Source organism: Nuphar pumila, chromosome 9, assembly GCF_984573655.1.
Source record: "Nuphar pumila chromosome 9, dmNupPumi1.hap1.1, whole genome shotgun sequence".
Taxonomy (NCBI): Eukaryota; Viridiplantae; Streptophyta; class Magnoliopsida; order Nymphaeales; family Nymphaeaceae; genus Nuphar; species Nuphar pumila.
The window spans coordinates 126,911,435-126,938,850 of NC_143257.1; the positions used below are offsets into that span (position 1 = coordinate 126,911,435).

Here is a 27,416-nt window from a genome sequence, read left to right on the forward strand (position 1 = left end):
AGCACAAGGAGAACCTGGTTGATGGGTCATCTAACATTGCTTGACCACAAGAGCAATACTCCTCTGTCTTGGAGCAAAAACACCTAAGCCAGCCATACGCTTAGGTAACACCAACGTTTGCCAACCAACCAAATGGCGCTTACTCTTAAGCTGACACCCAGACCAAAGAAAATCCATCATTAAACGACAAATCTGCTTCTCCACGCCCACCGGCATCACGAACATTGACATGAAGAATTCAGGGATAGAAGAAAGAACATGTCTGATTAAAGTCAGACGGCCAACAATGGAGAGATAAGACGCCTGCCACGAAAAAAGCTTGTTTTTCACTTTTTGAATAGTTGGAGCCCAAGCAGCGGAAGATAGGCGCTTCACTTGTAACGGCAGGCCCAAATACGTCATCGGCAACTCAGAGATTGCACAATTGAAAATCCGTTGACCCGCTGCAAGCATAGGATACTGAACATTGAACATAGTAATAGAGCATTTGCTATCATTTAGGGAAAGCCCAGAAAGAGAAAGAAAAAACTGGAGAATAAGCTTGAATCTAAGCATTTGTTGCACGTTTGCTCGCCCAAAAATAATCATATCATCAACATAAATAAGAATATGGTCTGAAAAATCCGGAAGATCTAGAGGATCTATCAGGCGCTTCTCCGCAGCACGCTTGAGCAACACCACGAGACCCTCAGCAATGACATTGAACAACAAAGGCGATAGAGGGCAGCCTTGCCTTAGTCCACGCCCCAATTTGATCTGACCACCTCTAGTGTCGTTAATCTTAATCATGGCCTGAGCATTAGAGACCAATTCCCTCACCCACCCAGAAAAACGACGACCAATGCCAAAATTGGCTAACATTTGAAATAAGAAGGGCCAATGCACAGAATCAAAGGCTTTATGAAAATCTAATTTAAGAGAAAAATAGGTCTGACCACTAAGATGTAAGGAGTGAATGACTTCAGAGGCCAAGATGAATGAATGTTGAATCCTCTTATTGTGGATAAAGGCAAACTGAGAGTTAGAAAAAATTTGGTGAGCCACGACCTTCAACCTATTAGCCAACACCTTGGCAATCATCCGATAAAGGGCACTCATAACAGAAATCGGACGAAACCTAGAGATATCAGTAGCAATCACGGTGAAGAAAATGAGAAATCACGGTGAAGAAAAATAAAGTTACGCATGAGAAAGACATGTGGGAGCATGGTCATTTTAATAAATTTAAAACAGAATTTATTAGAGGTAATTAAATTGGAGTGATTTGAGCACTAATAGTAAAAGACCATTTCACCCTCATACAATATAATAAATGGCTTTTCTTTGGTGGGATATGAATGTAATTTCGAATGTTAAGGGTAGCAGGAGTCTTTTCTGACGAACTTCCCCAAATATTTAATTCATTGGTTGGGAAGACCCAGTTGCGTCCTTGCCTTTTTGTTAACAAATTTCCAAAATTGTTGATGGAAGAATGTGTAAAGTGACTTTAGTTTATTTGAGGAATCCCAATGTGGTAATTAATGTTAACACCCATATACCAGACTTGGAAGAATGTGAAATTTGAATTTAATTAAGAAAAAACCTCTAATGTCGGTTATATGAAAAAAAAAGGAAAAATGCAAGCCAGCTAAAGTAATTAAAGATACTGCAATTCAACAGAATATATAATACTGCCGTCTAAATATGCATCTAGAGGATAGACTTGTCCTTCAAATAAGTTTTTTCATTCAATAATGAAGCGCCCCCACATCTTTTGTTTTTTGGGTAGTCAAGCTGGGGTTAGGCAGATCCAAGACCCCCAAACAGCGCCTCATCTTAGTAGTCAAGTTGGGGACTGAGTCTAGAATCCCATATCCCATCAAAAAACCGGCTCCCACACAACCTAATTTTAGCAGTCAAGCTGGGGACTGAGCCTAGAATCCCCAAAGCCGTCTCCCAAAGAACCTAATTTTAGCAGTCAAGCTGGGGAACGATGGGACATGAAATAAATAAGCACACCCGCAGGCAAGTGGTCAGCCTACATGGCACTTTAGTGGGGCCCACCTTTTCCCATGGGATTCACCCTTTTCCAAAGAAAAGTCATCCACATGGGAGAGGGGTGGGGAAGTCCTTTCCCACAGGAAAGGGGACAGAAAACATGAACCTCTTTAGAAATTTCTTCCCTTTTACTTTCACCGAGAACCGGGTCACTTAATGAGTCCCTCTCCCTGCAAGGTAAAACTCGGGGTAGAGAATATGACCACCCAGCACCGAGAAATTGTTCATGCTATGCAGCCAAATATGGGACATGGGAAATTTCTTCTCTTTTAAAAGCCCTAAAACAGCAGTCTCACTCAAGGTTGGAAGCTAGGAACAAGGAAAGCATAGTCAAAACCTTGGATTTAATCATGTATGACCCTTGTTAAATCAAAGCTGGTTAGAGATTCCAGTCTTATACAACAGCAACTGCCGACAACAGAAGACTTCTTTTTTTATCATTTATGACCTTAGTTCAATACAAGCTGGTTAGAGGTTTCAGTCTTATCCAATAACAACTACCAACAACAACTATTGGGGAACCATTTAATTTGATGCACACGTTACTGAAGACTTTTTTTTTTTTTTAATCCAACCGATTGCACATTGTCTGTCGGTAAAACCCTTGAGGTCCACTCTCCCTATCGTGGGTTTCAAACTTGTGATGTCCCATGACATTCACAAGTCGATCCTACCAGATGAGCGGAACCTTACAGAAGACTTCTTAGTAATACAGCAGCAAATTTTGAAAAAGTCTGGGCATTTATCGTCTCTGGCACTTCTCTAGTATAGACAAGTCCATCTTCCACCTCGAACGGGTACATTGGGTTTCTAAAGCTCAACATTTGTAGTCAAGGATAAGAAAGTATCCCTCAAAGGAATTCAAGCTACAAGAATGACGAGGGAAACCACATTATTCAACTTCTAATGTTCTTTTACAGCCAACGTGGGCGTACAGAATAATTGAACTAAACCAGACCGCATCGACAAATGCTTGAAACCAAGCAAAGTTTCCTCTATCATGCCATGGTGGGGGAAGTTGTCAGGCCAAAACCGAATGGGAAAAGTGGGTCATAGTGCTTGTCGCCGACGTTCATCGGGAGCTGATCCACGCGCTTGAACCAAGTCTGGGAAAGCATGCCTGTGAAACCATAGTCACCAAAGAGGACATCTGCAATGCCTTGGCCTTCGGTTCCCGGCAACCATGCAGCAACCAGCGCATCAATTTGTGATACATATGGCTCAATGACTACAGGCCTGCCTGAGATGATGACCACCACACACTTGACCGACCCGCAAACATTTTGGATAACAGAAGGACCGGGGCTAAGAATAGTCAGGTTCTTGCTGTCACCAAACATTTCTGCATAAGGAACCTCCCCAACAACCACAACAGCATAAGAGAATCCATTCTTCTTGACAAAGTCAGCATCTGGATTCTCTTCATACACAACTTTAGCCTTGGGGCTTACTGATGATTTCATGGCACTGAGAATGGTTGTTCCTACAATAAACGAGAAGCCTTTGTTAGAATGTAGAAACTTGAGTTGTGCCTGTGCTTGAAGAGATCAAATAAAGATAGAACTAGTGTTGATGAAGAAGGGTACATACCTTGAGTGACATTGTTTCCTGATACACCATCACTTCGGATTGTCCACCCACCACATTGGTAGCCCAAGTTATCGGCATGGGTTCCGGCAATGAGGATCTTAGAGGCCTTCTTGTCAAGTGGCAATACAGGCTTGTTGCCAGGCTTTCCATTCTTGAGCAAGACTAGCGATTTCCTGACTGCTTCCCTAGCCAGTTCTCTATGAACCTGCCCAACAAATATATTTTCCATGAATTTCTGGCAGTGTCAAAATCCTGAAAAATTCACAACTAGAAAGTGGCAAATGCAAGGAAACAAACTGCTTATAGGTTGCAACAAGATAATTATAAAGAGACCAAACGGAGAATTGGGGAAGTTCTAGCAATACTAGTGATCATTTCATTACTTTCCAAGTCTGTGTTATTAAGGACTATTCAGAATTTTACAAATCAATGTATGTGATTATATGAATAGAACATACCTGGCTACCAAGTTCATTGACCAAACTGTAATCTGCATAGGGATTTTCAAAAAGGCCCATTATGAACTTGACTCTCAAGATCCGGCGGACCGCATCATCGATTCTGCTCAATGAAATAAACTTATTTTGAACTTGGTAGGTGAGATCATCAATGAACTCTGTGTAGTTGAACGGAACCATGACCTGCATTATACAATTAAGATGCATCACTGTTAGCAAAACCATGATGACTACATAACATTATCACTTTTATAAAGAGCAAAGTGGATCATAGTCAACACAAAAGGTAGGAAATAGCTCTTTATGAAATTTTTCATATATCATACAATTCATATATTGATGTGCAGGACTCCAAACTGAACAAGCTTATCAGATGATCTAAATCAAAGGCATTATTTTCGGCAAAGATGGATGAGCAGATTTAATTCCTTGTGTGACCCATTCAGCATTAATGTGGAGGGGTTAAGTGAATTTGAAGGGTTCACATTCAATATGACATGTGTGAAGGGTTCACATTCACATACATGAAAGCCATGCATATAACCCTGTGACCAAGGTGCTCTCTTTCTCTCATTGGGGGGTCTTGCTCACCATAGTCTTGACGGCCTGAGCTCATTTTGGGCATCGATAGTGTGAGGAGAACGCCAAGCACCAGGGTCAAAGCTTCCTTCGGTCATTTTCATCATGGCAGCTACCGGTATGTGTTTTTTTGTTTTTACATTCCAGTTTACGCCAACATTGGGTTATGAGCCCATACCTCGCATTCGCTGCTGCACTCGACAGAATTTGTATCTGCAAACCTTTCTCTCATCAGACTCTCGTTCAGTTTTTTGAAAGTTGGATGGCGATGAAGGAGGAGCTGATGGGCACACCACCGCCTGCGGGTCTGCAGCTATTGCTGCCCTCCGGCAAAGGTAACGATGGTCACTGCGATACCAGAATCCTGGTTTTCGTCAATTTTTTAAGCCCCTAACTTCTGTTTTCCTGTAGTGATCCCCTCTTGCTTAGGGCCACAACTAACTTGATGTTGGTTGTTTTCTGTCACCGTGGCTGGCGTATGGCTGACTGTAGCAAGGGGGTTAGCAAGGGATAGGGGTGAAATCTCATTTTTTTACGACCTCAACCCGGGATGTCGCCGTCAGGTTCCCTTTTTTTTCAAGTCATCGTCGGCGGCATCCAGGATCGTCCGTCGGAGGCTGCCGATGGTGGAAGGTGTTACTGCAGAAATCAAGGAATTGAGTTCCCTGATTTGCAGTCTTCAGCCACTGCAACCACAACCTCCATCACCGACCTCCGGGCGGATGCTGTCGCCGCTCGAGGAGGGTTGATGCCGGCAGTGGGATGCCATCGTCGTCGGCATCCGGGACCGGTTGTCGGAGGCAGCTGACGGTGGTAAGTGTCACTGCAGTAACAGGGAACCAAAGTTCCTTGCCTACAGTCACTACAACCGCCGGGGGGCGACGGTGATTGGTCGTTGTCGACCGACCGTCGCAGTCGGCTGTAGTGGTTGGCAAAGGGAGGAGGTTGTTTGCAAAACAAAAGAAAAAAAAATAGGCTCCTCCTTACCTTCACCGGCGTCGCTGGCAGAGGGAAACCAGCGACAGGGGGGCTCACCGTCACCGGCGGCATTTCGGCCGGCCACCGATGCCAATGACTGCAAGTAGATGAAACAGTCCATGGCAGCGTGGTTTGAGAAAACCAAAGCATTCGGTTCCTGTGTAAACCGAAGGTGTTCGGTTTAAAACAGAACGTTGTCGGGTTTCCACTGTAGCTATCTACAGTGGAAACCTGACCCAGGGGCTGGCCCGATGGATCGGGTATCGGATCCGCGTCACAGGGGGACCCGATCCAGACTCACATCCTTGGTTCCAAGTGGATTGGGTCTGCACCTGTCTCGGGCAGACCCGATCCAGAATCGGGTGGATCAAGTATGGACCCGATTTTGGGGACCCGATCCGTACTTGACTCAGGATCCAAATTTGGATCGAATCCTATTTGGATCGGATCCTATTTGGATCAGGTATGGATATGGATTGGGTCAGGGATCTATATCTGACTCAGATCCTTTTGGATCAGGTCTGGATCTGGAGTGGGTATGGATCCAGATCTGGCTCAGATCCTTTTGGATCAGGATCGGGTTGAGGATCTGAATCTATCCCGGATCATGTTAGGATCGGGCCTGGAGTTGGTTCGGGTTGAGGATCCAAATCCGACCCATGATTCGGTTTGGGCTGGGTTTGGGTCTGGACTGGGTTTGGATCATGGGATCCAACCTGAGACCTGATCATAATCGGGTCTGGATCCAAATCGGATTCGGCTTAAGATCCATTGAAATAAGATATGGATCCAGACTGGATCGGATCATGTTTGAAATATGATCCATGTACTTTTTAAACCCTTTAAAGGATTGAATTTATTATGTGACTGATACAGGGTGTTCCGAAAATGGTTCAGAGCCCTTTTTGACCAGTTCCTATCAGTGTTTCATCGGTTCCTGAATAGAGAGACTTAGTTTTCATGAATCAATGAAGGAAAAGGGGTTTTTTATTCGATTTTAGTGGTTTATAAGCTTTTGTACATGTTTTAAATGGTTTGGCTGTTTCGAGACCGATTTTGGGCCTTGTTTGACCGGTTCAGGGCTGTTTTAGACTGATTCCAACATGGAGACCCCAGGTATTACCTGTAAGAGAACATTTTTGTTATTTTCTCATGCTTTATAGGTGTTTATTATCACGAAAGCATGACTTTTTGTATGTCTCATGCATGCTTTTTATGTTATTTAAGTTATGCATGATATTTAAGCATGAATTATGACTAAACTCATGACATATGATGTGTTTTCATCAATTTTTTATTTATGCATATAAGTTGAAGCATAAATTTATGTTTTTGATGATATAATGCATATTTTGTCATGAATATAAATGCATTATCATATGCATATAGGCATGCTCTATAATACGAATATGTTTGTGGTAAAAGATCTTGATTAACTGACTCATGCAATCATCAAAGTGATCTCAGTTGTGTTGATTGAGGATTCTTTAGACCTTGTTAAATTTTGGTATTATGATTGTGTATGACTTTACGAAATAATGATTTTACCCAAATATAGGTCATTGTATTCCAAATTCACACATGTTGTAATAGTAAATATGTATATCAACCCATAAAGCATGTAAGTACTGAAAGGTACAGTGCTGAATTGCCTTTGATTACATGATCTTCTAGTTTCACCAATTGAAGTCAATTGCTTGTGAATTGAGGAGACGAAACAAGTATGAATATTATTATTTCCACCAAAGTGGAACGATAATGTCCGAATTATGTTTGTCTAAGAAAATATTAATAATAAAGGGTTTTAGTTTTTTACCTTTTCAACATGAGTCTCGTTTGATCAATTATAAGGTCTTTTCTTTTCGTTTCTTGCAGTAATAGGTTCTTTGATCATTAACGGTTCTAGTAACAACTTTATCTTAAATGGATCCAATTTTTTGGATTCGAAAGAAAGTGTTATTCACTATAGGTTCTATGAACCTAGATTTGACTCTTAGGATTGATGAACCTCCTGCTCTTACAAAGCAGAGTACAACCAAACAGAAGGCTACCTCTGAGAAGTGAGAGTGTGCGAATAGACTTAAGCCTGTTGCTTTTGCAATCAAGAGTAACTAAGAACATTTGAGGCATCATCCCTCATTGTAGGACAGTGCAGGAATTCCTAGGAGTCATTGAGGCTTAATTCGTCAGTTCTTATAAGGATAAGGCCAATACCTTGATGTCCAAGTTGGTATCTATGAAATATTATGGTGATAGTCACATCCGACAACACATCTTAAAAATGAGGAACATTGCATCTCAGTTAAATGACATGAAGTTCACAATTTTAGATTTCTTTTTAGTCCATCTGATTTTGACCTTGTTACATAATACGGACCATTCAAGATCTCTTACAACATACATAATGATGAGTGATCTTTTAATGAACTTTTGACCAAGTGTGTTGAAGAAGAAGAAAGACTAAAGGGTGAGAGGGTGTTGAGCGCACATATGGCCTCTTATAAGGGAAAACATAGGTCGGGCAAAGAAAGGTTCCTTCAAGAAGAAGAACAAGAAGAAAACTCTAGAGAGAGTTCAAAACTTCAAACTCTCAAGAGAAAGCCAAATTCTAGGCAAGAGGTTCTTCTATAAAGTGTTTCTTCCACAAGAATAAGGGACATAAGAAGGTGAACTGCCTGAAGCATAAGAAATGACTCGAGAATAAATGTAATAATTCATTTATTTCTCATAAGTACAATTTAATCCATATTCTATTACATAATTGGTGGATTGATTATTGTGCCACGGTACACATTGCTAACTCTTTACTTGTATTTCTGAACAAAAGGAAACCAATAGAGTATGAAAGAAGCAACTTCTTAAGAAATAAGATGTGTTTGCATGTCAAGAACGATAAGACCCGCAGAGTTTTGTTGGAGTCTCAATTTATTTTGGATTTTAATGATACGTTTTATATTTCATCCTATAGTCAGAAGCTCATTTTTATTTTAAAACTTGATAAGTTTGGTTTTGTTTTTAAATTTGAAAAGTCCAAGCTTATTATTGTTAAAAATTCTATTCTTGTAGGTTCTGCATATATATGTGATGGTTTGTATTGTTTGAAAACTAAATTCTAAATTCGAGAATCTCACTTCGTTGATAACACAATGATTGACAATAAACGTGGCCTAAAGGATGATAAATCCTATTTGCTTTGACATTAAAGGTTAGGACACATCTCGAAAGAGATAGTCCAAAGGCTTGTGAAATAAGGGATTCTTGGATCCCTTGATTTCAGAGATACCGAACCATGTGTTGACTGCATAAAGGCTAAGCAGTCTAACACATATAAGAAATATATTAAACACAATAATAACAAATTGAAGGTTGTGGATGTAGATGTTTGCGGACATTTTTCTATGTGTTACACGGGTGAAAAATATTGTCACATTTATAGACGATTACTCACGATATATGTATCTTTACTTATTATTTGAAAAATCTAAAGTCTTTCAAGTTTTTAAGAACTTCAAAAACGTAGAAAAACAGACTGATGAAGTTATTAAAGTGCTTAGGTTTGATAGGAGTGGTGAATATTATGGTTGTTTAACTAAGATGGGATAAAAGAAAGGGTCATTAGCGTAGTTTTCAAAAGAAAAAGGTATTATACCTCAATACCCCATGTCTGGTAGTGCTTACCATAACAGTGTAACTGTAACGCCCCGAAATCTCAACCCAAATTTTGAGAAATTTTTTTTTTATTTTCTTTTTGAAGCAGTGGAAACAAATGATACTATAAGGTTAAACATTCTGGAACATTACAGGGTTAGCAAACCAAAAAATTCATTTCATTATTAATGAATAATAACATCAGAGTTTCTCACACTATCCTTGGAATAGTAAATCCAAAATCTCGATCGAAGCCTCATCCCGCAGCCGCTCATAAACTCTACCCTTCACCTGAAAATAATAAATTTATAGGAATTAGACTACAATTTTCTAAGTACGAATTACTGTAATTTTTCTTTCAGGTATATCATGTGTCAAGTATGTGGTGTGGGTGTCGTGTATGATTTTCAGCATATAACAGAATAAGTAAAGATTTACGCTACGACAGTCAGCAATTTATCAGAAACTAACTGACAGGTAACATCAATAGCAGCATTGAAATATCTTATAACCACAGATATGAATTCATGCAACAATTCAAACGCATGCAATTATAACAATTACATAATTCAGGTAAGCATTCATACAACATGGTGCATCTATTAGGCATAAAACAACATTAATCAATACCATGAATTACAATTCAAGTAGAACAGAGCATTTAACATGCATTAAAATTTAACCATCACTCATCCACAAAACATATAACAATTAAGAGAACATATAACATATGCATGATCTATTGCATAGCAGAAAAATGCATGACTTATGTGTAATGCATGAATCCTCTTATTATCTTTTCTTAAGTTCCCTTTTCCACATGTATGCCTTATTAAATGCACACACTTTAAGTTTTTTTTTAATTACCATTGCCCACAGATACACCAAACGGGTACAATCCCCGAGGTCAAGTTAGGTTCCCAGGGTAGCTTAGCACACAATTTGTAATTTATTACTGGGTTCCAAACTTAGCTCTCGACCGATATCAGAAAACAACACCATCCATCGGAACATTAGACCTCCACATCTAATGTCGAGGACACAAGGAACACCCCACACCCACAAGTGTCACTTCTTTGGTACCAAAATAAACTCACAGTTGTGACCAACACACCACCCCCAAGTAAAGTGACAGACTCTCCCTAAAAATTTGGTCAGGAGAAGGAACCTCAATATCGGGTTTAGGGGACAAAATTACAGCACACGAAGTTTTTGTATCCTCACAGTCTCTCTAAGACCGTATCTCTAAGATCTCTATTCTCCAGATGGAAGATCCCAGAACATATATTACATTGTTCTTATTTATCAGATTTTTATTAAAGTCAATTCTTTAAGTTTGCAACACCATATGCAAAAGTAAAAGTGAAAACTCGCATCCTCACTTGCAGAGACCCTTACGGGACTCCAGCCTGTGTAAACAACTAGAACAGTGTAGTAATGTGATATATCAACTTGTGTGGTTTAAGTGATGAAATCCAAACATATGTGAAAAAAAATCAACTCACGGCTCTCCAGGCCGATGATGGTCCATTTAGGCCATCGATGCATCACATAACCAAACCAAAGTAGTGTTTCATTCATAACACTAGGCCAAGGTGTCAAAAGCATGTGCACTCATGCAAAAACAAACCCAATTATAAGCATGCCATTTTTCAATCATATGCATTCTCAATATGTGTGCTACTTCCATCACATACGTGTATCCACCAATGCATATCTCCTTCGAATGTGTGTATGTACACATAAATTACACATTTTTATCGAGAGTACATGCTTACATTAATTGCACAATATCAATAACTTGGCAGTTAAATGACAACACATGCTCATAATAATGATGGCATAACCAGGACGATGAACCACTGCCTAGCAAGATCAATCACATGTACATATCACTGGGTAGAACTTATAAATTTCATACATGAGCACCTATGTCAACCTAACATGGATGAACAATATTAGCATTGTGAACAACAAAATTAAAACCATGGTATAAATGTGATTTTTGCGATGCATTTGAACAATTTAAGAAAGAGCAAACCCAAACTCGAGGCTCTCCAGGCCTATGATGATTCATTTATACCATCTATGCATCATACGCAAAAGCCATAACAACTTGCAATGTATGCAATGAGGTCAACATGCTTCTGAATGCACATCCATCCAAACCAATTTAACAATGTGCATGAGCTACCACAGCCATATGCATGTGTTTACCATCCATATGCAAGAGCTTTCATGAAATCACTTAACACACATGCATTCATTCATGATTCACAAGTATATATGAACATTTATGCAAAATTATACATGCTAAACACACATCGATTTCCTGTATGCACATGTACTTGAAACCCATCCATAAATGCACGATAAATAAACATGTCCCATCAATGTAGGCACATGAAACTTTTCATGTGCTAACATCCACACACATGAATATAACCCGAATCTAGAAATTAAATGTTCAGGGCTGCACACATTTGTATCATGTATGCACTTCCCAAAACCAACTTTGCAATAACATATGAACAAGCATGCATTCATATCCAACATGCTAAAATCAAACTAAAATATGAGAAGAACTACATTCATCAGATTAAGTCCACCTTACTTATGTCACACGCAAGTTTACATCCATGGGTTCTTTAAAACATATGACTCTTTGTGCAACTGCAACATGACCCAACATTTCATATTGGTACATGTTCACAAAATACCCATATAGTTAACATTGCCTTTGAATATCGATCACCCAAAACGTGTTAATCATAAGCAGGTAAGAATCTGGAATCTATAACGGGCCGCACACAATGCAAAAGGTATATGCATGTTTTCTTTGTTTTTCCTAAAGAAACTTGTACCCAAGTTAACAGTCCAAGTACCCGCATTAGGTACCCAACACATATTGCCCATTAGGCAAGATTTCCCAAGCATTGTTTCTTTCTCCTCGCATGGTTTTGTCAAGTCTGAAGTACTCAGTGATCATCAGCATTAACACTAATTTCAAGTGCTTGTAAGTGAGCATTGCTGCTTGATGGAACCTCCACTTTCACAGAAGGCTCCAACTCTATGTTTTCCATAGGTTGCATGCTATTTTGTTTGGTAAGTAGCTCATCAGCAATAACTTGGAATGTATCATATAAAAATCCCACATTCCACGCTTCATAGAAGTCATTGCAACGTTTAGCAAGCCAAGCCAAGGATAAGATGAAAATAGCCCTCTGATCTTTCTCTGTTCACATTGCGTAGGTGATGCTTTATAGAAGAACAACATCCTATTGAAAACCTCTAAAACAGAATGCTCTCTACAGGACTCCTTCCAGGTTGTGATGAACTTTTCAAGAGTATTAGCTGTGAGCATGAAATCATCTTGTTCCTCTGGTTAATAAGATTTCAACTAGATGTGAGGCTTATTGCATGGCTTGTCAAGGGTAAGATTATTAGATTCTTGATCTTTCCTCTGATGAGATTTGTTCTTATATGCTTTCAAGTTTCTGTGAACTGGATATACTGCTGATTCATTTAACAGAACTTCATGGTATGTTTTAATAACTTAAACCTACTCAATCTAGCTAACAGGAGGTATATACACATGTTGAGTACTATTTAATTGAGACATACACAAAAGATTTGATCACACATTTTTAACAGAAGCGTGATAGTTTTACTAACTTAAACAAATTCTATTTAAGATAACAGAAGTTATATAAAGAATGCTATAAACCATTATAAAGAATGCTATGGACGCTTGAATGAAACAGTCTCACGGATCGGCTAACAGCGAAAAGAACCATCCTAGTTTGTGCAACACAATCGGAAATCACCAGGTTGCCCGACACTACAGCCAGAGACCTCCCGATTTCGAGGTCCAGAGTCAAAAATCCCCAAATCTGGGGTTAACCGACACTAAGAGTCGAAAACCCCCAATTCTTGGGGATACCCGATACTCAAAATCAGAAAACCCCAAATCATACAAGCTTGGTTTTTTTTTTTTTAATGGGATTAATCAAGATCACACCCAAGAAATGTTGTTGCCGGAAACCTTCACTCACCTGCCTGAGTCTTTTTTTTTTGAGATGGAAAACCCTGATTCTGGTCACCCAACATCAAGAATCGAACCCTTCTCCAGATCTGGTTTATCACACTCCAGAATAGGAAACCCCCAAAAACTGAGGTTAGCAAATCTGAGAAAATGAAAAGAGGCTACTCAGAGATGCTGCTGAAACCCCAATGTCCAGTTCGGTTTGGGTTTTTCTTTATGACCATCGAAATCCCCAAATCCATTAATGCGGGGTTTTCAGACAACCTACACTCCATACGAGATCCATGCTACGTCCGAAAGAGAGAATACAGGGTTCCTACCTATTCCGGCGAGGAGAAGGTGGCCGCTGCCGTGAGAGGAGAGGTCCGCCGGCTCCGATGACCCAACTTCAAGACCGAGAGGGAGGCGAGGGAGAGTGAGAGATGGGGGAAGAGGGATTTGATACCTCTGTTTGAAGAGGGAGACCCCCGAAAAGGCAGGAGCGCACCGCCCTCCCAGCGGCGCACTCCGACCCCCTCCTTCTTGACGCTATGCAAGAATCGTGCCCTAGGCATGATTCTTGTAATCGGCTTCTTATTAATGTGTCGGGTCCGGCTCTGGGTCCCGCGACCCACGATGCTGGATCCGAGTGATCTAGATCCGTATGTCTAAAAATATGGATCCAGGTCAGCCTAAAATGAGGGATCCAAGTGGATCCGGGTCAGCATTGAACTGTCGGATCCACTGGCTGGGTCCATTTGGCTCCAATGTGGACCCAAACCCAAATTACCCAAAACTTTTATTATATATCCTTTTGGATCCGGGTAACGGATCCCAGGTCCGATACGTAAAAAATCACTTAAATTTTATGGGTATTACAGTAACTAAAAGAAGAAACCATATGCTTAAGAAAATGGTTCGAAAGATGTTGAATCACTTAAACTTTCCCTTGACCTTGTGGGGTAAACCTCTTAGGACATTAGTACTATAAAACCCATGATTTTTTTATAATTAAAATAAATATATGATGATATTGATGTGATTATGACTATATTTGGGCATTCTTGATTTCTTGAAAATCTTGAATTGGTGATATTCTTGATTGCCTCAAATTTCTTGATTTTCTTGATTTCGAGTAATTATAAATCTTTGTCTCAATATGTGAATATTATTTCAAGAATAATAAAAAAAATAAGTCATAAAATTTTTTTTGGGGTTGTGATTTGGATATCGAATTTCGGTTCTAGATCCAAAATCGCTATTTGGATCCAAGTTGGATCTAGGGTTTAGTTTTGTTTGGATCCAATTCTAATTAATATTTGGACCCAATGGATGTGTTTTGGACCCTCATGGGGGATGTCCAATGTGAATCCTCATTTGGATCCAAGAGCCCACATAGATTCCATAACCTCAAGTTTCAAATTCATAAAAATTTAAATTAAGCAAAATAAAGGGGGGATAATTAAGACCTTTAAATTAAATGTTTTCAAAATTTTAAATATAGAGAACGTCCTAGATATCTAGAAGAGTCCACATGAGTTTTCAAGCTAGAATCAAAGGTTGAAAAGTCAAACTTTATTATCTCACAAAATAATAAAATATAAAATAGAAAGAAAAATCAAAATAAATCATAATTAGGAGTCTAGAAGTTTTTTTCCTAGAATTGTCCTCTCTCCTCTCCATATATTTTTAGAGAGGGAGAGTTTAGATCTTACTGATCTAGGGTTGGGGAGAGTATAAAAATACACCCCTCCCACATGTCCCTCACTTTTTGAGAAATTTTTTTTTTCTTCTTCTTCTGGTTCCTTTTCCTTTTTCTTCTTGCTTTTTGGGTTTTCTCTCTCCTCCAAAACATGTAGGAGGCTTGAAGAACCCTTGTGCAGCCATTAGACCTGCACTTAGTCATTTGGTGGTGGTGGAATACGCATCAGATCGTCTGTTTCTTCGTTCTAATCGTGAAAATCGATCGTAGACAGGTAAGATTTACATAGCCAATGTTTTGCATAAACTTGGAGCATGTATGATTTGATTATTTTGATTTTCAGCAACTTTTAATATATTCTTGATCTGTTCTTTACGTTTTCATGGTTGAAGGAGCCATTTCTTGGATCGAAAAACCCAAATAATGAGTTTTCCCTAAAAATGATTTTGAGAAACATGCGAAACTAGGACTTTGTTATTATTTCATATTAGATTTAATCATAATAGGATTCTTTATAGTGTTATTCATGTATTAACCTAGATCAAACAAAAAAATAATCAGATTCTAAAGGTTTTCTAATCTTAAAAAGGGCTTTTACAAAATTATTTTCTGAGAAACCTAAAGCTATGATCTCTGATACATTTTTCTCGGCCATTTTTGAAAAAAAATGATAACTTGATCAATATCAATCTAAAAAATTAAAATAAAATTACTACAATCATCTACACATCTTAATATTAAATTTAGAATCTTGTTTCGCTCATTTTGGATCTGTATTGATGCAAATATGTCAGTTTTAATAGAGCTCCAATTTTTGGCTCTGTTTACAGGATAATTTCGACCCATCTTTGATAAATATAGTAAACGCCTATGAAAAAAGACTTCAAATATTTTATAAAATTTTTGGATGAATCTTATTACCTAATATCAGATTGTGTCAAAAGGTTTTTGTCAAAAACAATAAATTTCAAGAAATACCTAATCTGGTTAAAATCCTCTGATTACAAATTCTGGTACAACACTCTTTCAGAACAGGGTTTCGTAAACAATTTTTAAATTTTCTTATATTCATTATTTTTTAGATTGGTTTGTTGGATTGTATTCTTGATAGGTGCAGGTAATCACAATAAAAATACCATAATTTTATCAGTGTTCTGCTATTCTTGTCGGATTTTATAACATCGGGTTACCAGAGATCCAAGTTTGATTTAGCCACTTATACTTGTTTTTAATTAGCAACGTATTAGAGACTCATGATTCTAATATATGTCTGACATGGATTGCATATTATGAGTGATTATATGTCATATTGCATCAAAATTAATGAGTTAGACATATGAAAAGATCAGATTGTGATGTCTCTATGAATCGTATGTATAATACATGACTCTTTTCACATTTGTTTTGCAAACATATTATTCTAACTGATTTTAAAGGCATATTCTCGTGAGATGTGAATTGTTTGTGGTATGAATAGCATGAACTAAATTTAAGTAATGCATATTAATCTTGTTTAAGCATGATTATAATTGAATGAATAGCATGATTAAATTTAAGTAATGCATATTAGTCTTTCCGTTTTGGGCTTATGAGGGCTTGGATCAGGGAAGAAGACTTATGTGTTTTTAGTTATGAGCCATTTGTAATGAGTTCTTTACTGTGTATACTACCGTACATATTTTAATTAGGTTTAATATAATTTAAGGACTAAAGGTTTAAAATATTAATTGTAGTCATATCGATTTGATTGGTAAGGGTTTATTAGAGCTCTTGTTGTGAAAGCCGAGTTAATGACTTCGATTATGTTTTGATGTTTTCTTAAAACTTTTCATAAATTGAGTGCTTGAATCATATTTGATCTAAGATAAATATTTGTGATAGAGTTAATGGTAAGATTTATGGTTTCTATACATGTTGGAAGTGAGATTTGTAGACCTATTCAATTATAGCAGTTTGATTATGTGATTTTTTTGATAAATCAATTTTGAGCATGACTGTAATTGCAAAGCATGTGAAAAATGAATAATGAGCATGTTAATGTTGTTTCATATTGGCCATAGATGCGGATGCATAATGATGTATATGTGATATTATTGAATGTTTATCCTAGAATATTGAAAATAATATGATATTGCATGAGTGGATTGCTAAATGATATGTTAACATGATTCCAGACTTTTGAGAATGCAAGTTATGATTTTGGTATGTAGTAATTGTAAATACATGTAAAAAGTATAATATCCCACAGGGTTTGATGGGCACTTGGTGTGCTTAATGAAATTAAGATAATAATGGTTTCATAAGAGGGAACAATGAGATGGAAAGTGCATTAGCCTAAATGATAGTTGCATGTGTTACCTATAGCCTAAGTTAAAGATACCCTATGATAGCCCTTCTGGGTATGCCTTATTTTGTCGAGGTATGCTTAACCGGTTGCTTGGCAGCGATCTACCTTAGAGAGGGTACAAGGTATGAAATTCTCTAGACCCTTCAGTTTGACTCAAGAAAGGCAATTCCTCATCAAGTCCTCCAACTAGGGAGATTAGGTGGACCAGGACTCTCAATTCATCTTAACTGGCAATTTATGGGTACTTCTGCAGAAGTGAGTGATTATAATCATTGTTGTGACGCAGGTGTCACACCCCCGAGTAGAGTTCTCTCAGATCAGTCGTTTCCTCTCACGGTTTTGGGCTCCGTACTTAGGAGATACGACTTAGGGGGCTACTCGGGCATAATAAAATATATAGCATAATAAACAAGATGAAACATAAATTACTTACATTACTTTACTGCACTTTGCTTTTCTTTACCTTATATTACTGTAAACTATTCTTGGTCATGAAAGTTAGTAAATTCATGCTCATTGATATGTCTTGTTTTGATATGGAGTTGATGTTAGCATGTTTAAGATTGTTATTCCATACTTTCTTATGAATTTTGAAATCATGAATAACTTGTAGAAATTTTATATCTACCTTGTTGTTAGTTGTGCAAATTCTGAGATACTTATATCATACGAGCTTTATGTATTGTATATTGCATTAGTTTTATGAGTTTTACTGAGACTTTTCAAAATCTCATTCTTTCAAAATAAAATGTCTTTCAGGAGATATGTGATGGCCAGAGCGAGTGCAGGAAGCTAGAGGGGATTGTGCATACTGATGTTTTCGACGATCCCAAAGGCTTCTTGTTTTATTTAAATTTTAATACTTTCGGAATTGCTAAATGACTATTTAATTGGACATTTGATTATTAGTTAAATTTTGAATTTTAATTACTTTATGTATGGCCAATTTCTATTCAGGTATGTGAAGGTAGTAGTCCTCTTAATGTAATGTATACAAAGATTTAACCAAGAAACCAATTTATAAAATTGATTTCAAAAATTAATATTTTTTCGTTGTGTTTACTCACCTAATAATAACATAAGAATTTTATCATTTGGATGCTTTAACTTCGAACCTTGTTCTCCGGAGCTACTAAATGCTGGTACATGCGTAAGTTGACTCCCTAGAGCTTGATTCGATTAAGGCGGAACCAATGATGAAAAACTTGGTTTAGTAATAATTTTGTTTATATAATGGTTCAATCAGATTTATTAATGGATGGTTTCGTACTATATCTGGTACTAGGAGGTTAAGACACGCTCGCGCTTGTAGGCAGGTTGTCTAGTACTTAATACGGTTGGAACGAGTTTGTTGATGAGATCGTTGCATTATTACATTTTAGAAAGAAAAAAATAAAGAAAAGAATAGATTCAACCTTATAAAAAAAAATCTGGTATTTTTGGTTGAAAATCGTTCGGGCTGTTACAGTTGGTATCAAAGCTTAGGATCGAAAAATCATCAGTTCACAACCATCCAGTAATCCGTAAGTATGTTTTAACCATAATCTTATGTTGTATTGAGATACTTTTGCCTTTGTAAATATTGTAGAAGATGAACTGGGCCCTAGAGAGAGAGAAGAGAGAGAGAGAGAAGAGAGAGAGAGAGAGAGAGAGAAAGAGAGAGAGACGGCTGCAAAGAAAAACCTCAGAACCTTAATCGATATTAGGGCCTCTCTCTATGTTAAATAGAGAGAGGCTTAAAGACCTAATTACAATACAGCCCTATTATAAAGAACTAAATTACAAAAAGCATCTTAATGTAAAATAACTCTACTTAAAACCACCTATTCTCAACACTCCCCCTCAAGCTGGAGCATAGATATCGATCATGCTCAGCTTGTCACAACATTTTGAAAAATTTGGTCTGGCAAGAGGTTTTGTGAACATATCTGCAACTTGGTCTTCCGACTTTAGATATTGGGTAGTGATATGACCCGCTTGAACCATATCCCTTACATAGTGGCAATCAACCTCAAAGTGCTTTGTTCTCTCATGAAATACAGGATTGTTCGCTATATATGTTGCAGCTTTGTTATCGCACATCATGGTCATGGGAGAGGAAACCTTCACCTGGAGATCAAGAAGAACAGTACGAACCCACATCAATTCAGCAGTTGTTTGGGCCATAGCCCGATATTCTGATTCTGCACTCGACCTAGAAACCACATTTTGCTTCTTACTTCTCCAAGAGATCAAGTTGTCTCCCAGGAACACAAAATCCTGTGGTAGATTTTTTATCTACTACAGACTGCATAGTCAGCATCAGAATAGGCCACTATATCCAGAGTTCCACCTTTCTTGAACAATAACCCCTTTCCAGGAGAAGATTTTAGATATCTGAGAATCATAATAGCTGCATTCCAGTGTACCTCAGTTGGTTTGTCCATAAACTGACTGACTTTACTCACTGCTAAAGCAATATCCGGCCTGGTCACAGTTACATACAGTAGTTTCCCAACTAGGGAGCGATAGCTTTTGCTATCAACCAGTTTTGACCCTTCTTCAAACAACTGAACTTTATGGTCCATGGGAATATTTGCTAGTTTAGCTCCCAACATTCCTGTTTCCTTTAATAAGTCAAGAACATACTTCCGTTGAGACAAAACCATCCCTTCACGGCTCATGGCAACTTCTATACTCAGAAAATACCTGAGTGAACCAAGGTCTTTTGTAACAAAGTGTTTTTGAAGATGAGCCTTTGTGGCTTCAATAGCTTTCACATCATCGCCTGTAAGAATGATGTCATCCACATATACCACCATAACAACTATGCCAGAGCTAGTTTTCTTTATGAATAGTGTATGATCTGCTGTTGACCTATTAAAGCCAAAACCTGACATTACTTCAAACAACTTCTGAAACCATGCACGAGGACTTTGTTTCAAGCCATAAATTGCCTTTTTCAATCTACACACCTTCTGACACTCCCCCTCAACCTCGAATCCTGGAGGTTGTTGCATGTAAACAGTTTCAGATAGGTCCCCATATAGAAATGCATTTTTCACATCTAATTGGGACAGGCTCCAACCATGCTGCACAGCTACTGAGAGAACAAGACGAATGGTACCCATTCGTGCAACAGGAGAAAAAGTTTCAAAGAAATCAATACCATATGTCTGAGTATACCCTTTTGCTACTAATCTGGCCTTGTACCGTTCAATTGAACCATCAGATTTGTACTTTATCGTATATACCCATTTGCATCCAACAATGTCAGCATCTGCAGGGGAATCAACTAGATCCCAAGTATGCTGAGATATTAAGGCATCCATTTCTTCTTGCATAGCCCTCTTCCAGCGAGTATGAAGCTCGGCCTGCTGATAGTTCAGAGGAATAACTTCAGCAGATAAAGCTGAAATAAAAGATTTCATCTGATTTCCAATTCTGGCTTCGGAGACAAAACGAGACATGGGATATAAAGTACATTGTCGTGTCCCCTTTCGTAGAGCAATCAGCCTGTTATCATCATCATGAAGATCATTATTGTCAGTAGAACTTACCTCAGGGGAAGAAGAAGATGGAGGCACTTGCGGAGGTGGATCTCTACACACATATACCAATGGAGGATTATGAAATCTGGAAGAGGATGAAGTGTGGTTCGGAAATAAGGGCACAGATTCCAAGGGAAAAGAAGGTATAGGTAATGGACAAGACTCAGCTGGATCAGCCTGCAGCGGGGAACCAGTATTAGAGTAATATGGAGTGGATTCCAAGAAAGACACATCCGCACTGACATACTCTCGGCGAGAAGTAGGATCATAACATCGATATCCCTTTTGATTTTTGGGATAACCTATAAATATGCACTTTGTAGCTTGAGCAACTAATTTATCACAGTCAGGGCCAAGTTTGTGTACAAAACAAACACATCCAAACACTTTGGGCGAGAGGGAGAAGAGAGGGGTATTTGGTTTTAGGATATGAATTGGAATTTGATCACCCACAGAAGAGGAAGGCATGCGGTTGATCAGATAGCAATCTGTTGTAATTGCATCTCCCCTGTATAACGCAGGAACATTTGATTGGATCATAATGGTCCTGGCAATATCAAGTAGGTGACGATGTTTTCGCTCAGCCACCCCATTTTGTTGAGATGAATAGGCACAGGAAGTTTGGGGTTGGATGCCACTATCATGGTAAAATTGTAACAGACTTTTTGATTTAAACTCGAGAGCATTATCAGTGCGAACAATCTTGACACTCGATTCAAACTGAGTTTTTATTTCAAGAATTAAAGATTTGATAATATTTGGAACATCCGATCGTTCCTTTATTAAAAACACCCATGATAACTTAGAGAAATCATCAACAATAACTAGATAGTATCGACACTGAGTCCTAGTAGGAATCTTACTAGGACCCCATACATCTGCATGAAGAAGTTCAAAGACTTTATTACTAGACTGACTCTGACTCGAAGGAAACAAACTTCGATGATGCTTGCCCAGCTGACATGCTTCACACTGAAATGATGTGGTGGAGGGAATCTGAGGAAAGACCGAACGAAGCTTTGACAGTGAAGGATGACCAAGACGACAATGCCACTGAACAGGACTAAATGAATGGTCCACTGCAGCATGAACAGTACCCATTGGATGATGTAAGTAGTAGATTCCATTTTCTTCATAGCCTCCACCAATCTTCTTCCCCGTCAGCAAATCCTGAAAATGACAACCCATTGGTTCAAATATTACTCTACAGTTTTGTTCTTTTACAAGACAACTCACAGAAAGTAAACTTTGAGGAAATTTTGGAGCATGAAGAACATTTTTCAACTGTAATGAGGAGGATATAGAAATATTTCCCTGACCAACAACCGGGGAGGTACTCCCATCGACTAATGAGACTCCAAGCTGAGCCTTAATATCCTTTAGATCTGAAAAAACAAGTGAATTTCCACACAAATGTCTGGATGCACCAGAATCAATAATCCACTTACGGTCAGTCGGATGAAGAAGATTTCTGGTTGAATAGGCAACACCAGCAACAGGAGAGGTAGAGCTCAAAGGACGAAGAGCTATCAATTCATCATATTCAGCACGACTGAGGGTTATACTACTGTCACTTGCAGAAATATTGTCTTGTGCCTTTGTTGCCTCGAGAGAAGTAGTATTAGCTCTAGGAGCATATGACTTTGATGAAGATGAGGTTGGTCGGCCATGCTTATCCCAGAAACGATCTTCTAAATGTCCAGATTTTCCACAGAATGTACATTGAAGCTTTCCTCTGCCTCCCACACCTCGGCCGTGACCTCGTCCTCTGATGTTCTGAAGATTTCCACGTCCATAACCAGATGAGACAACTAAGGCAGAAGACTGAGTCACAGGCTGAAAATGTGGAAGAGATATAGCAAGTCTGCTTAGACGGTTATATGCCTCAGCAAGAGTAGGTACATCTGAACCAGTCAACATTTGGACTTTTGCAACAGAAAATTCTGAAGATAAACCTGTAAGAAACCTAGCAACCATAGTTTGTTCTTGATGATCCTTTTGTTTCGAACAACAGAGAGGTCTGTGAGCATTAAGTCTTTCAAAAGCAGCTTTTACGGAGGCATAGTACTGGGCCAAGGTTTGATCTCCCTGCTGTAAATTGTATATTTCCTGTTCGACTTGTAGGATACGACTCACATTAGTTTCTTGTGAGTATGTATCTCGAAGATTGTCCCACATCTGTTTGGCTGTATTATAATAAATTAAACCATCCGCAATATGGGGTTCGACACTATTCATAATCCATGACATGACTATGTCATTATCTTCATCCCAGGTAACATATTTTCCCACCTTTTCAGTGGATCCATCTTCCAACAAGATATGTTTTCTACGATGTCCAGATACCGACATCATAAATGTTCTGGACCACCTGGCATAGTTAGTTTCATTTAACCTTACAGACGAGCCGTACGAAAAGGGATTGGCAAATGCCTTATATTCTCCAATATGTTCCAATTTTGAATCACCTTTCGAAGTTTCAGCCATACTGCAGGTTAAAAAAACTGGACAGTCTCCACACTAAACAAAAAAAAAACCCGCGTGTTACACCCACACGCCAACTGATATTCCAACCAGCAGTTGTTCACTCACGAACAACAAAAAAACCCCACTACAGTAGTGAGCAGCAGCCCACAAACAGAAAGATAATTCAGCACTTCAGTGAATCACAACTAACACGACTTCTGCATATGCAGCAATATTTTTTTTTCATAACAGGGGCAGCTCCCCAGACATATACAGTTTGACAATAAGTCATTCATTTTTTTTTCTCACGAGCAACACCACTAAGAGTTGGATTGCTGTAAAAAAAATAAGCAGGAAGTCACGACCTGAAATCATGACATTTTCAGTGCAAATAGTACCAACACCAATCAAACTCCCCACAGCCACGATATCAAGATACACAAAACAGGGCCCCAACCATATGTAGAATCACCAACAGTAATCAGACTCCCAACAGCAACTATATCAATATCTCACGACATGTTCAGTGCACACTATACCAACAGCAATCAACTCCCAACAGGTAGCCACGAAACTGACGGTAGGAAATACCACCGAGACAGTAGGTAGCCATGAAACGATAAAAACAAGAAGCTGCGAACTCACAGCAAGCATCCACGACCAGCAGCGTGATCAGATCTGTCAACAGATCCAAAAAAAACATTTTACATCGCTGACCTGATTAGGTATTTATTTCTTTTACTCATTGGATCTGTTGACAGATCTGGTGGCCTTGATCACGATCTGATTAGGTATTGAATCACGATCACGATGGCCTCCACGATCGATCGAGCCTTGATCAGACTCGATCACGCTCCCTCGTCACGGTCGATCACGCTCCCACGATCACGCTCCCACGTCACAGTCGATCACGCTCCCACGGTCGGTATGGCTCTGATACCATGTAGAAGATGAACTGGGCCCTAGAGAGAGAGAAGAGAGAGAGAAAGAGAGAAAGAGAGAAAGAGAGAAAGAGAGAAAGAGAGAGAGAGACGGCTGCAAAGAAAAACCTCAGAACCTTAATCGATATTAGGGCCTCTCTCTATGTTAAATAGAGAGAGGCTTAAAGACCTAATTACAATACAGCCCTATTATAAAGAACTAAATTACAAAAAGCATCTTAATGTAAAATAACTCTACCTAAAACCACCTATTCTCAACAAATATTATGAGAATAATAAACAAATAATGCTTGAGATTATTATGTTGCAGAGTAGCTTAGTGGTGTTTAATATATATATATATATATATATGTTGTAGATGGCTCATCATGGGAATGCTCCCAACGAGACAGACTCCGGGAACAATTAGCATATGCAGAGGGGTTTCGTGATGAACACCCTCCAGAATATCGGACAGGCCATTCAGGCATTTGCAGAGAATCAAAATTCTCCTGTTTTGGCCGCCCAAGTCATCCATCAGAATCTTGGACTCGTGAGCTACGAGAAGTTCTTGAAATTGGAACCATCGACATTTGCAGGAAAAGTTGATCCCAAACCTGTGGAGAACTGGCTCGAGGAGATCGATTAAGCTTTTCAGGTTCTGCCTATTCTTGAGGACAGACATACTAACTTTGGTACCTACTGCTTGATGGGCGATGCCAAAAAATGGTGTGACACTACTTGCACTGTGCGACTTGCAGGGATGACTGATATCCTGTGGGAGACCTTCAGGGAAGTATTTTTAGAGACTTATTTTCCTCAGCATGCTAGAATCGGGAAGCAGCAGGAGTTCCTGGAGCGTGGCAATATGAGTTTGGTAGATTATATTACCAAATTCAGGAGTTTGGAGAGGTATTACCCTACACTTTTTACAGACTATGAGGCAAGGGCAATGAAATTTGTTAGAGGACTGAATGATGGACTTAGACCTAGGGTCATGACCAGCATGCTAGTGACCTTGGCGGATGTGATCAAGGCTGCCACGGCCTTGTCAGCAGAGTGGAAAAAATGGAACAAGGAGTCAACCAAGCAGCAACAATCGGAGAGGACCGACAACCGTCGTAGGCTGTTTCCTCCAGGAGGGAAGAACTTTGTTCCACCTACCAAGAGGCAAAGGAAGCAGGCAGGGAGAGGTCAGCAACAACCGCCTCAGCAGAAATATATATCGAGGTGTCAGAAGTGCAATAGGTTACATACTAGACCTAATTGCCCAAATGAGACCACCATATGTTATCACTATGGTGCGAAAGGCTATTTTCTACGAGATTGCTTTAGGAGGCAGGGTGGCGACAGGAGACAGTAGCCTGGGAGACATCAGCCCCAGCAACATCAGCAGCCGCAGCATCAGCAACAGGTTCACCACCAGAACCGTGTGCTTGGATGCGTGTATGCAGTCGCGATAGATCAGACGCAGGTCCAAGGTACGATTCTTGTGGCTGGACAAGCCGCTTTAATCTTGTTTGACAGTGGGTCTACACATTCTTTTGTTTCAATCGATTGTGCTAGCCAGTTGGGATTGCCTGTAGAACCACTTATTTTTGCTCTTGATGTTCGTACTCTTATTGGAAACACTTTCTTATGTGTTTCTCACATTCGAGACGTTAGCATAGAGTTGCAGGAACAGGTCTTACCTTCCGACCTAGTCCTACTTGATACGAAGGAATACAACATTATTTTGGGTATGGATTGGCTCTTTGAGCATTACGCTAGTATCGTGTGTCGAGCGGAGAAAGTAGTAATTTCGAGACCAGATGTTCCAGAGGTTGTGTTCAAGATATCCAGACCTACCTTGTGTAGCAGTATCATCTTAGCAATGAAGGCTCAGAGATGTTTGTATAAGACATCGGCTTTTGGGTTAGTGTTGTAGGGGGTAAAGTCTGAAGTTCCATTGATAGAAGACCTCGACATAGTCAGTGAGTTTCAAGACGTGTTTCTGAAAGACCTACCGGGACTTTCGCCAGTCAGAGAGGTGGAGTTCGGTATCGACTTATTGCCCGAGACAACACCTATATCCAAAGCACATTATCGTATGGCGCCAGCAGAATCGAAGAACTGAAGAAGCAATTACAGGAGTTAATGGATCACGGTTTTGTTAGGCCAAGTGTTTCGCAATGGGGAGCTCCAATATTATTCTTGAAGAAGAAAGATGGATCGATGAGGTTGTGCATAGACTATCGCTTGCTCAACTAAGTGACCATTAAGAATAAGTACCCGTTGCCCAGAATCAAAGACTTGTTTGACCAGTTGTGCATAGCTAGGATCTTTTCGAAAATCGATCTTCGTTCGGGCTACCATCAGCTACGTGTGAAGGAGGATGACATTCAGAAGACCGCCTTTCGGATAAGATATGGACACTATGAGTTTGCGGTGATGCCATTCGGGCTTACGAATGCCTCAGCCGCGTTTATGGATTTGATGAATCGAGTGTTTCGCCCTTACCTTAAATCTTTTGTTATTGTCTTTATAGACGATATCTTGGTATATTCGGAGAGCAGGAAACAACATCGGGATCATATGCAGATCGTACTCAATACACTCAGGGAACATCATCTGTATGCTAAGTTCTCTAAGTGTGAGTTTTGGCTTGAGGAAGTCATGTTCTTGGGTCATGTGATCTCGAAAGATAGAGTTGTCGTGGACCCTGCTAAGGTAATTGAGTTTTTTAACCATTGTTTTGATGTAACATATTCATAAACTCGTTTTCTTTCGTTAAAAGTTTTATATGATTTGGAAGGTGACCGTTGTTCTAGATTGGGATCAACCGAAGAGTATTTGTGACATCCGAAGTTTTCTTGGATTAGCGGGCTATTACAGACGTCTTATCCAAGAATTCTCACAAATAGTGATACCAATGACAAAACTTCTGAGGAAGCGAACCAAGTTTGAGTGGGACACCAAGTGTGAGGAGAGCTTTCAGACCCTAAAGAGGAAGCGCACGTTAGCCCCAGTTTTGGCTTTACTGTCTAACAGTGGAGGCTTTATGATTTATATTGATGCCTCAAACACTAGATTAGGATGTGTCCTTATGCAGCAAGGGAAGGTGATTTCTTATGCATCTCGTCAACTTGAGATTCACG

At 39.2% G+C, this 27,416-nt stretch overlaps 1 protein-coding gene across 1 annotated transcript in view; it reads right to left on the reverse strand.

Annotated features, from left to right (window-relative positions):
• Positions 1-2,874: 2,874 nt before the first annotated feature.
• The window catches only part of LOC149829373 (uncharacterized), a 42,440-nt gene continuing 17,898 nt past the window's right edge, over positions 2,875-27,416 (reverse strand). Inside the window, exons 8-10 of the mRNA XM_090018074.1 lie at positions 4,086-4,268; positions 3,628-3,832; positions 2,875-3,520 (exon numbers count right to left, since the gene is read on the reverse strand). Coding sequence (XP_089874200.1) covers positions 3,036-3,520; positions 3,628-3,832; positions 4,086-4,268 — 873 coding nt within the window. The 3' untranslated portion in view covers positions 2,875-3,035. The remainder of the gene's footprint in view (positions 3,521-3,627; positions 3,833-4,085; positions 4,269-27,416) is intronic.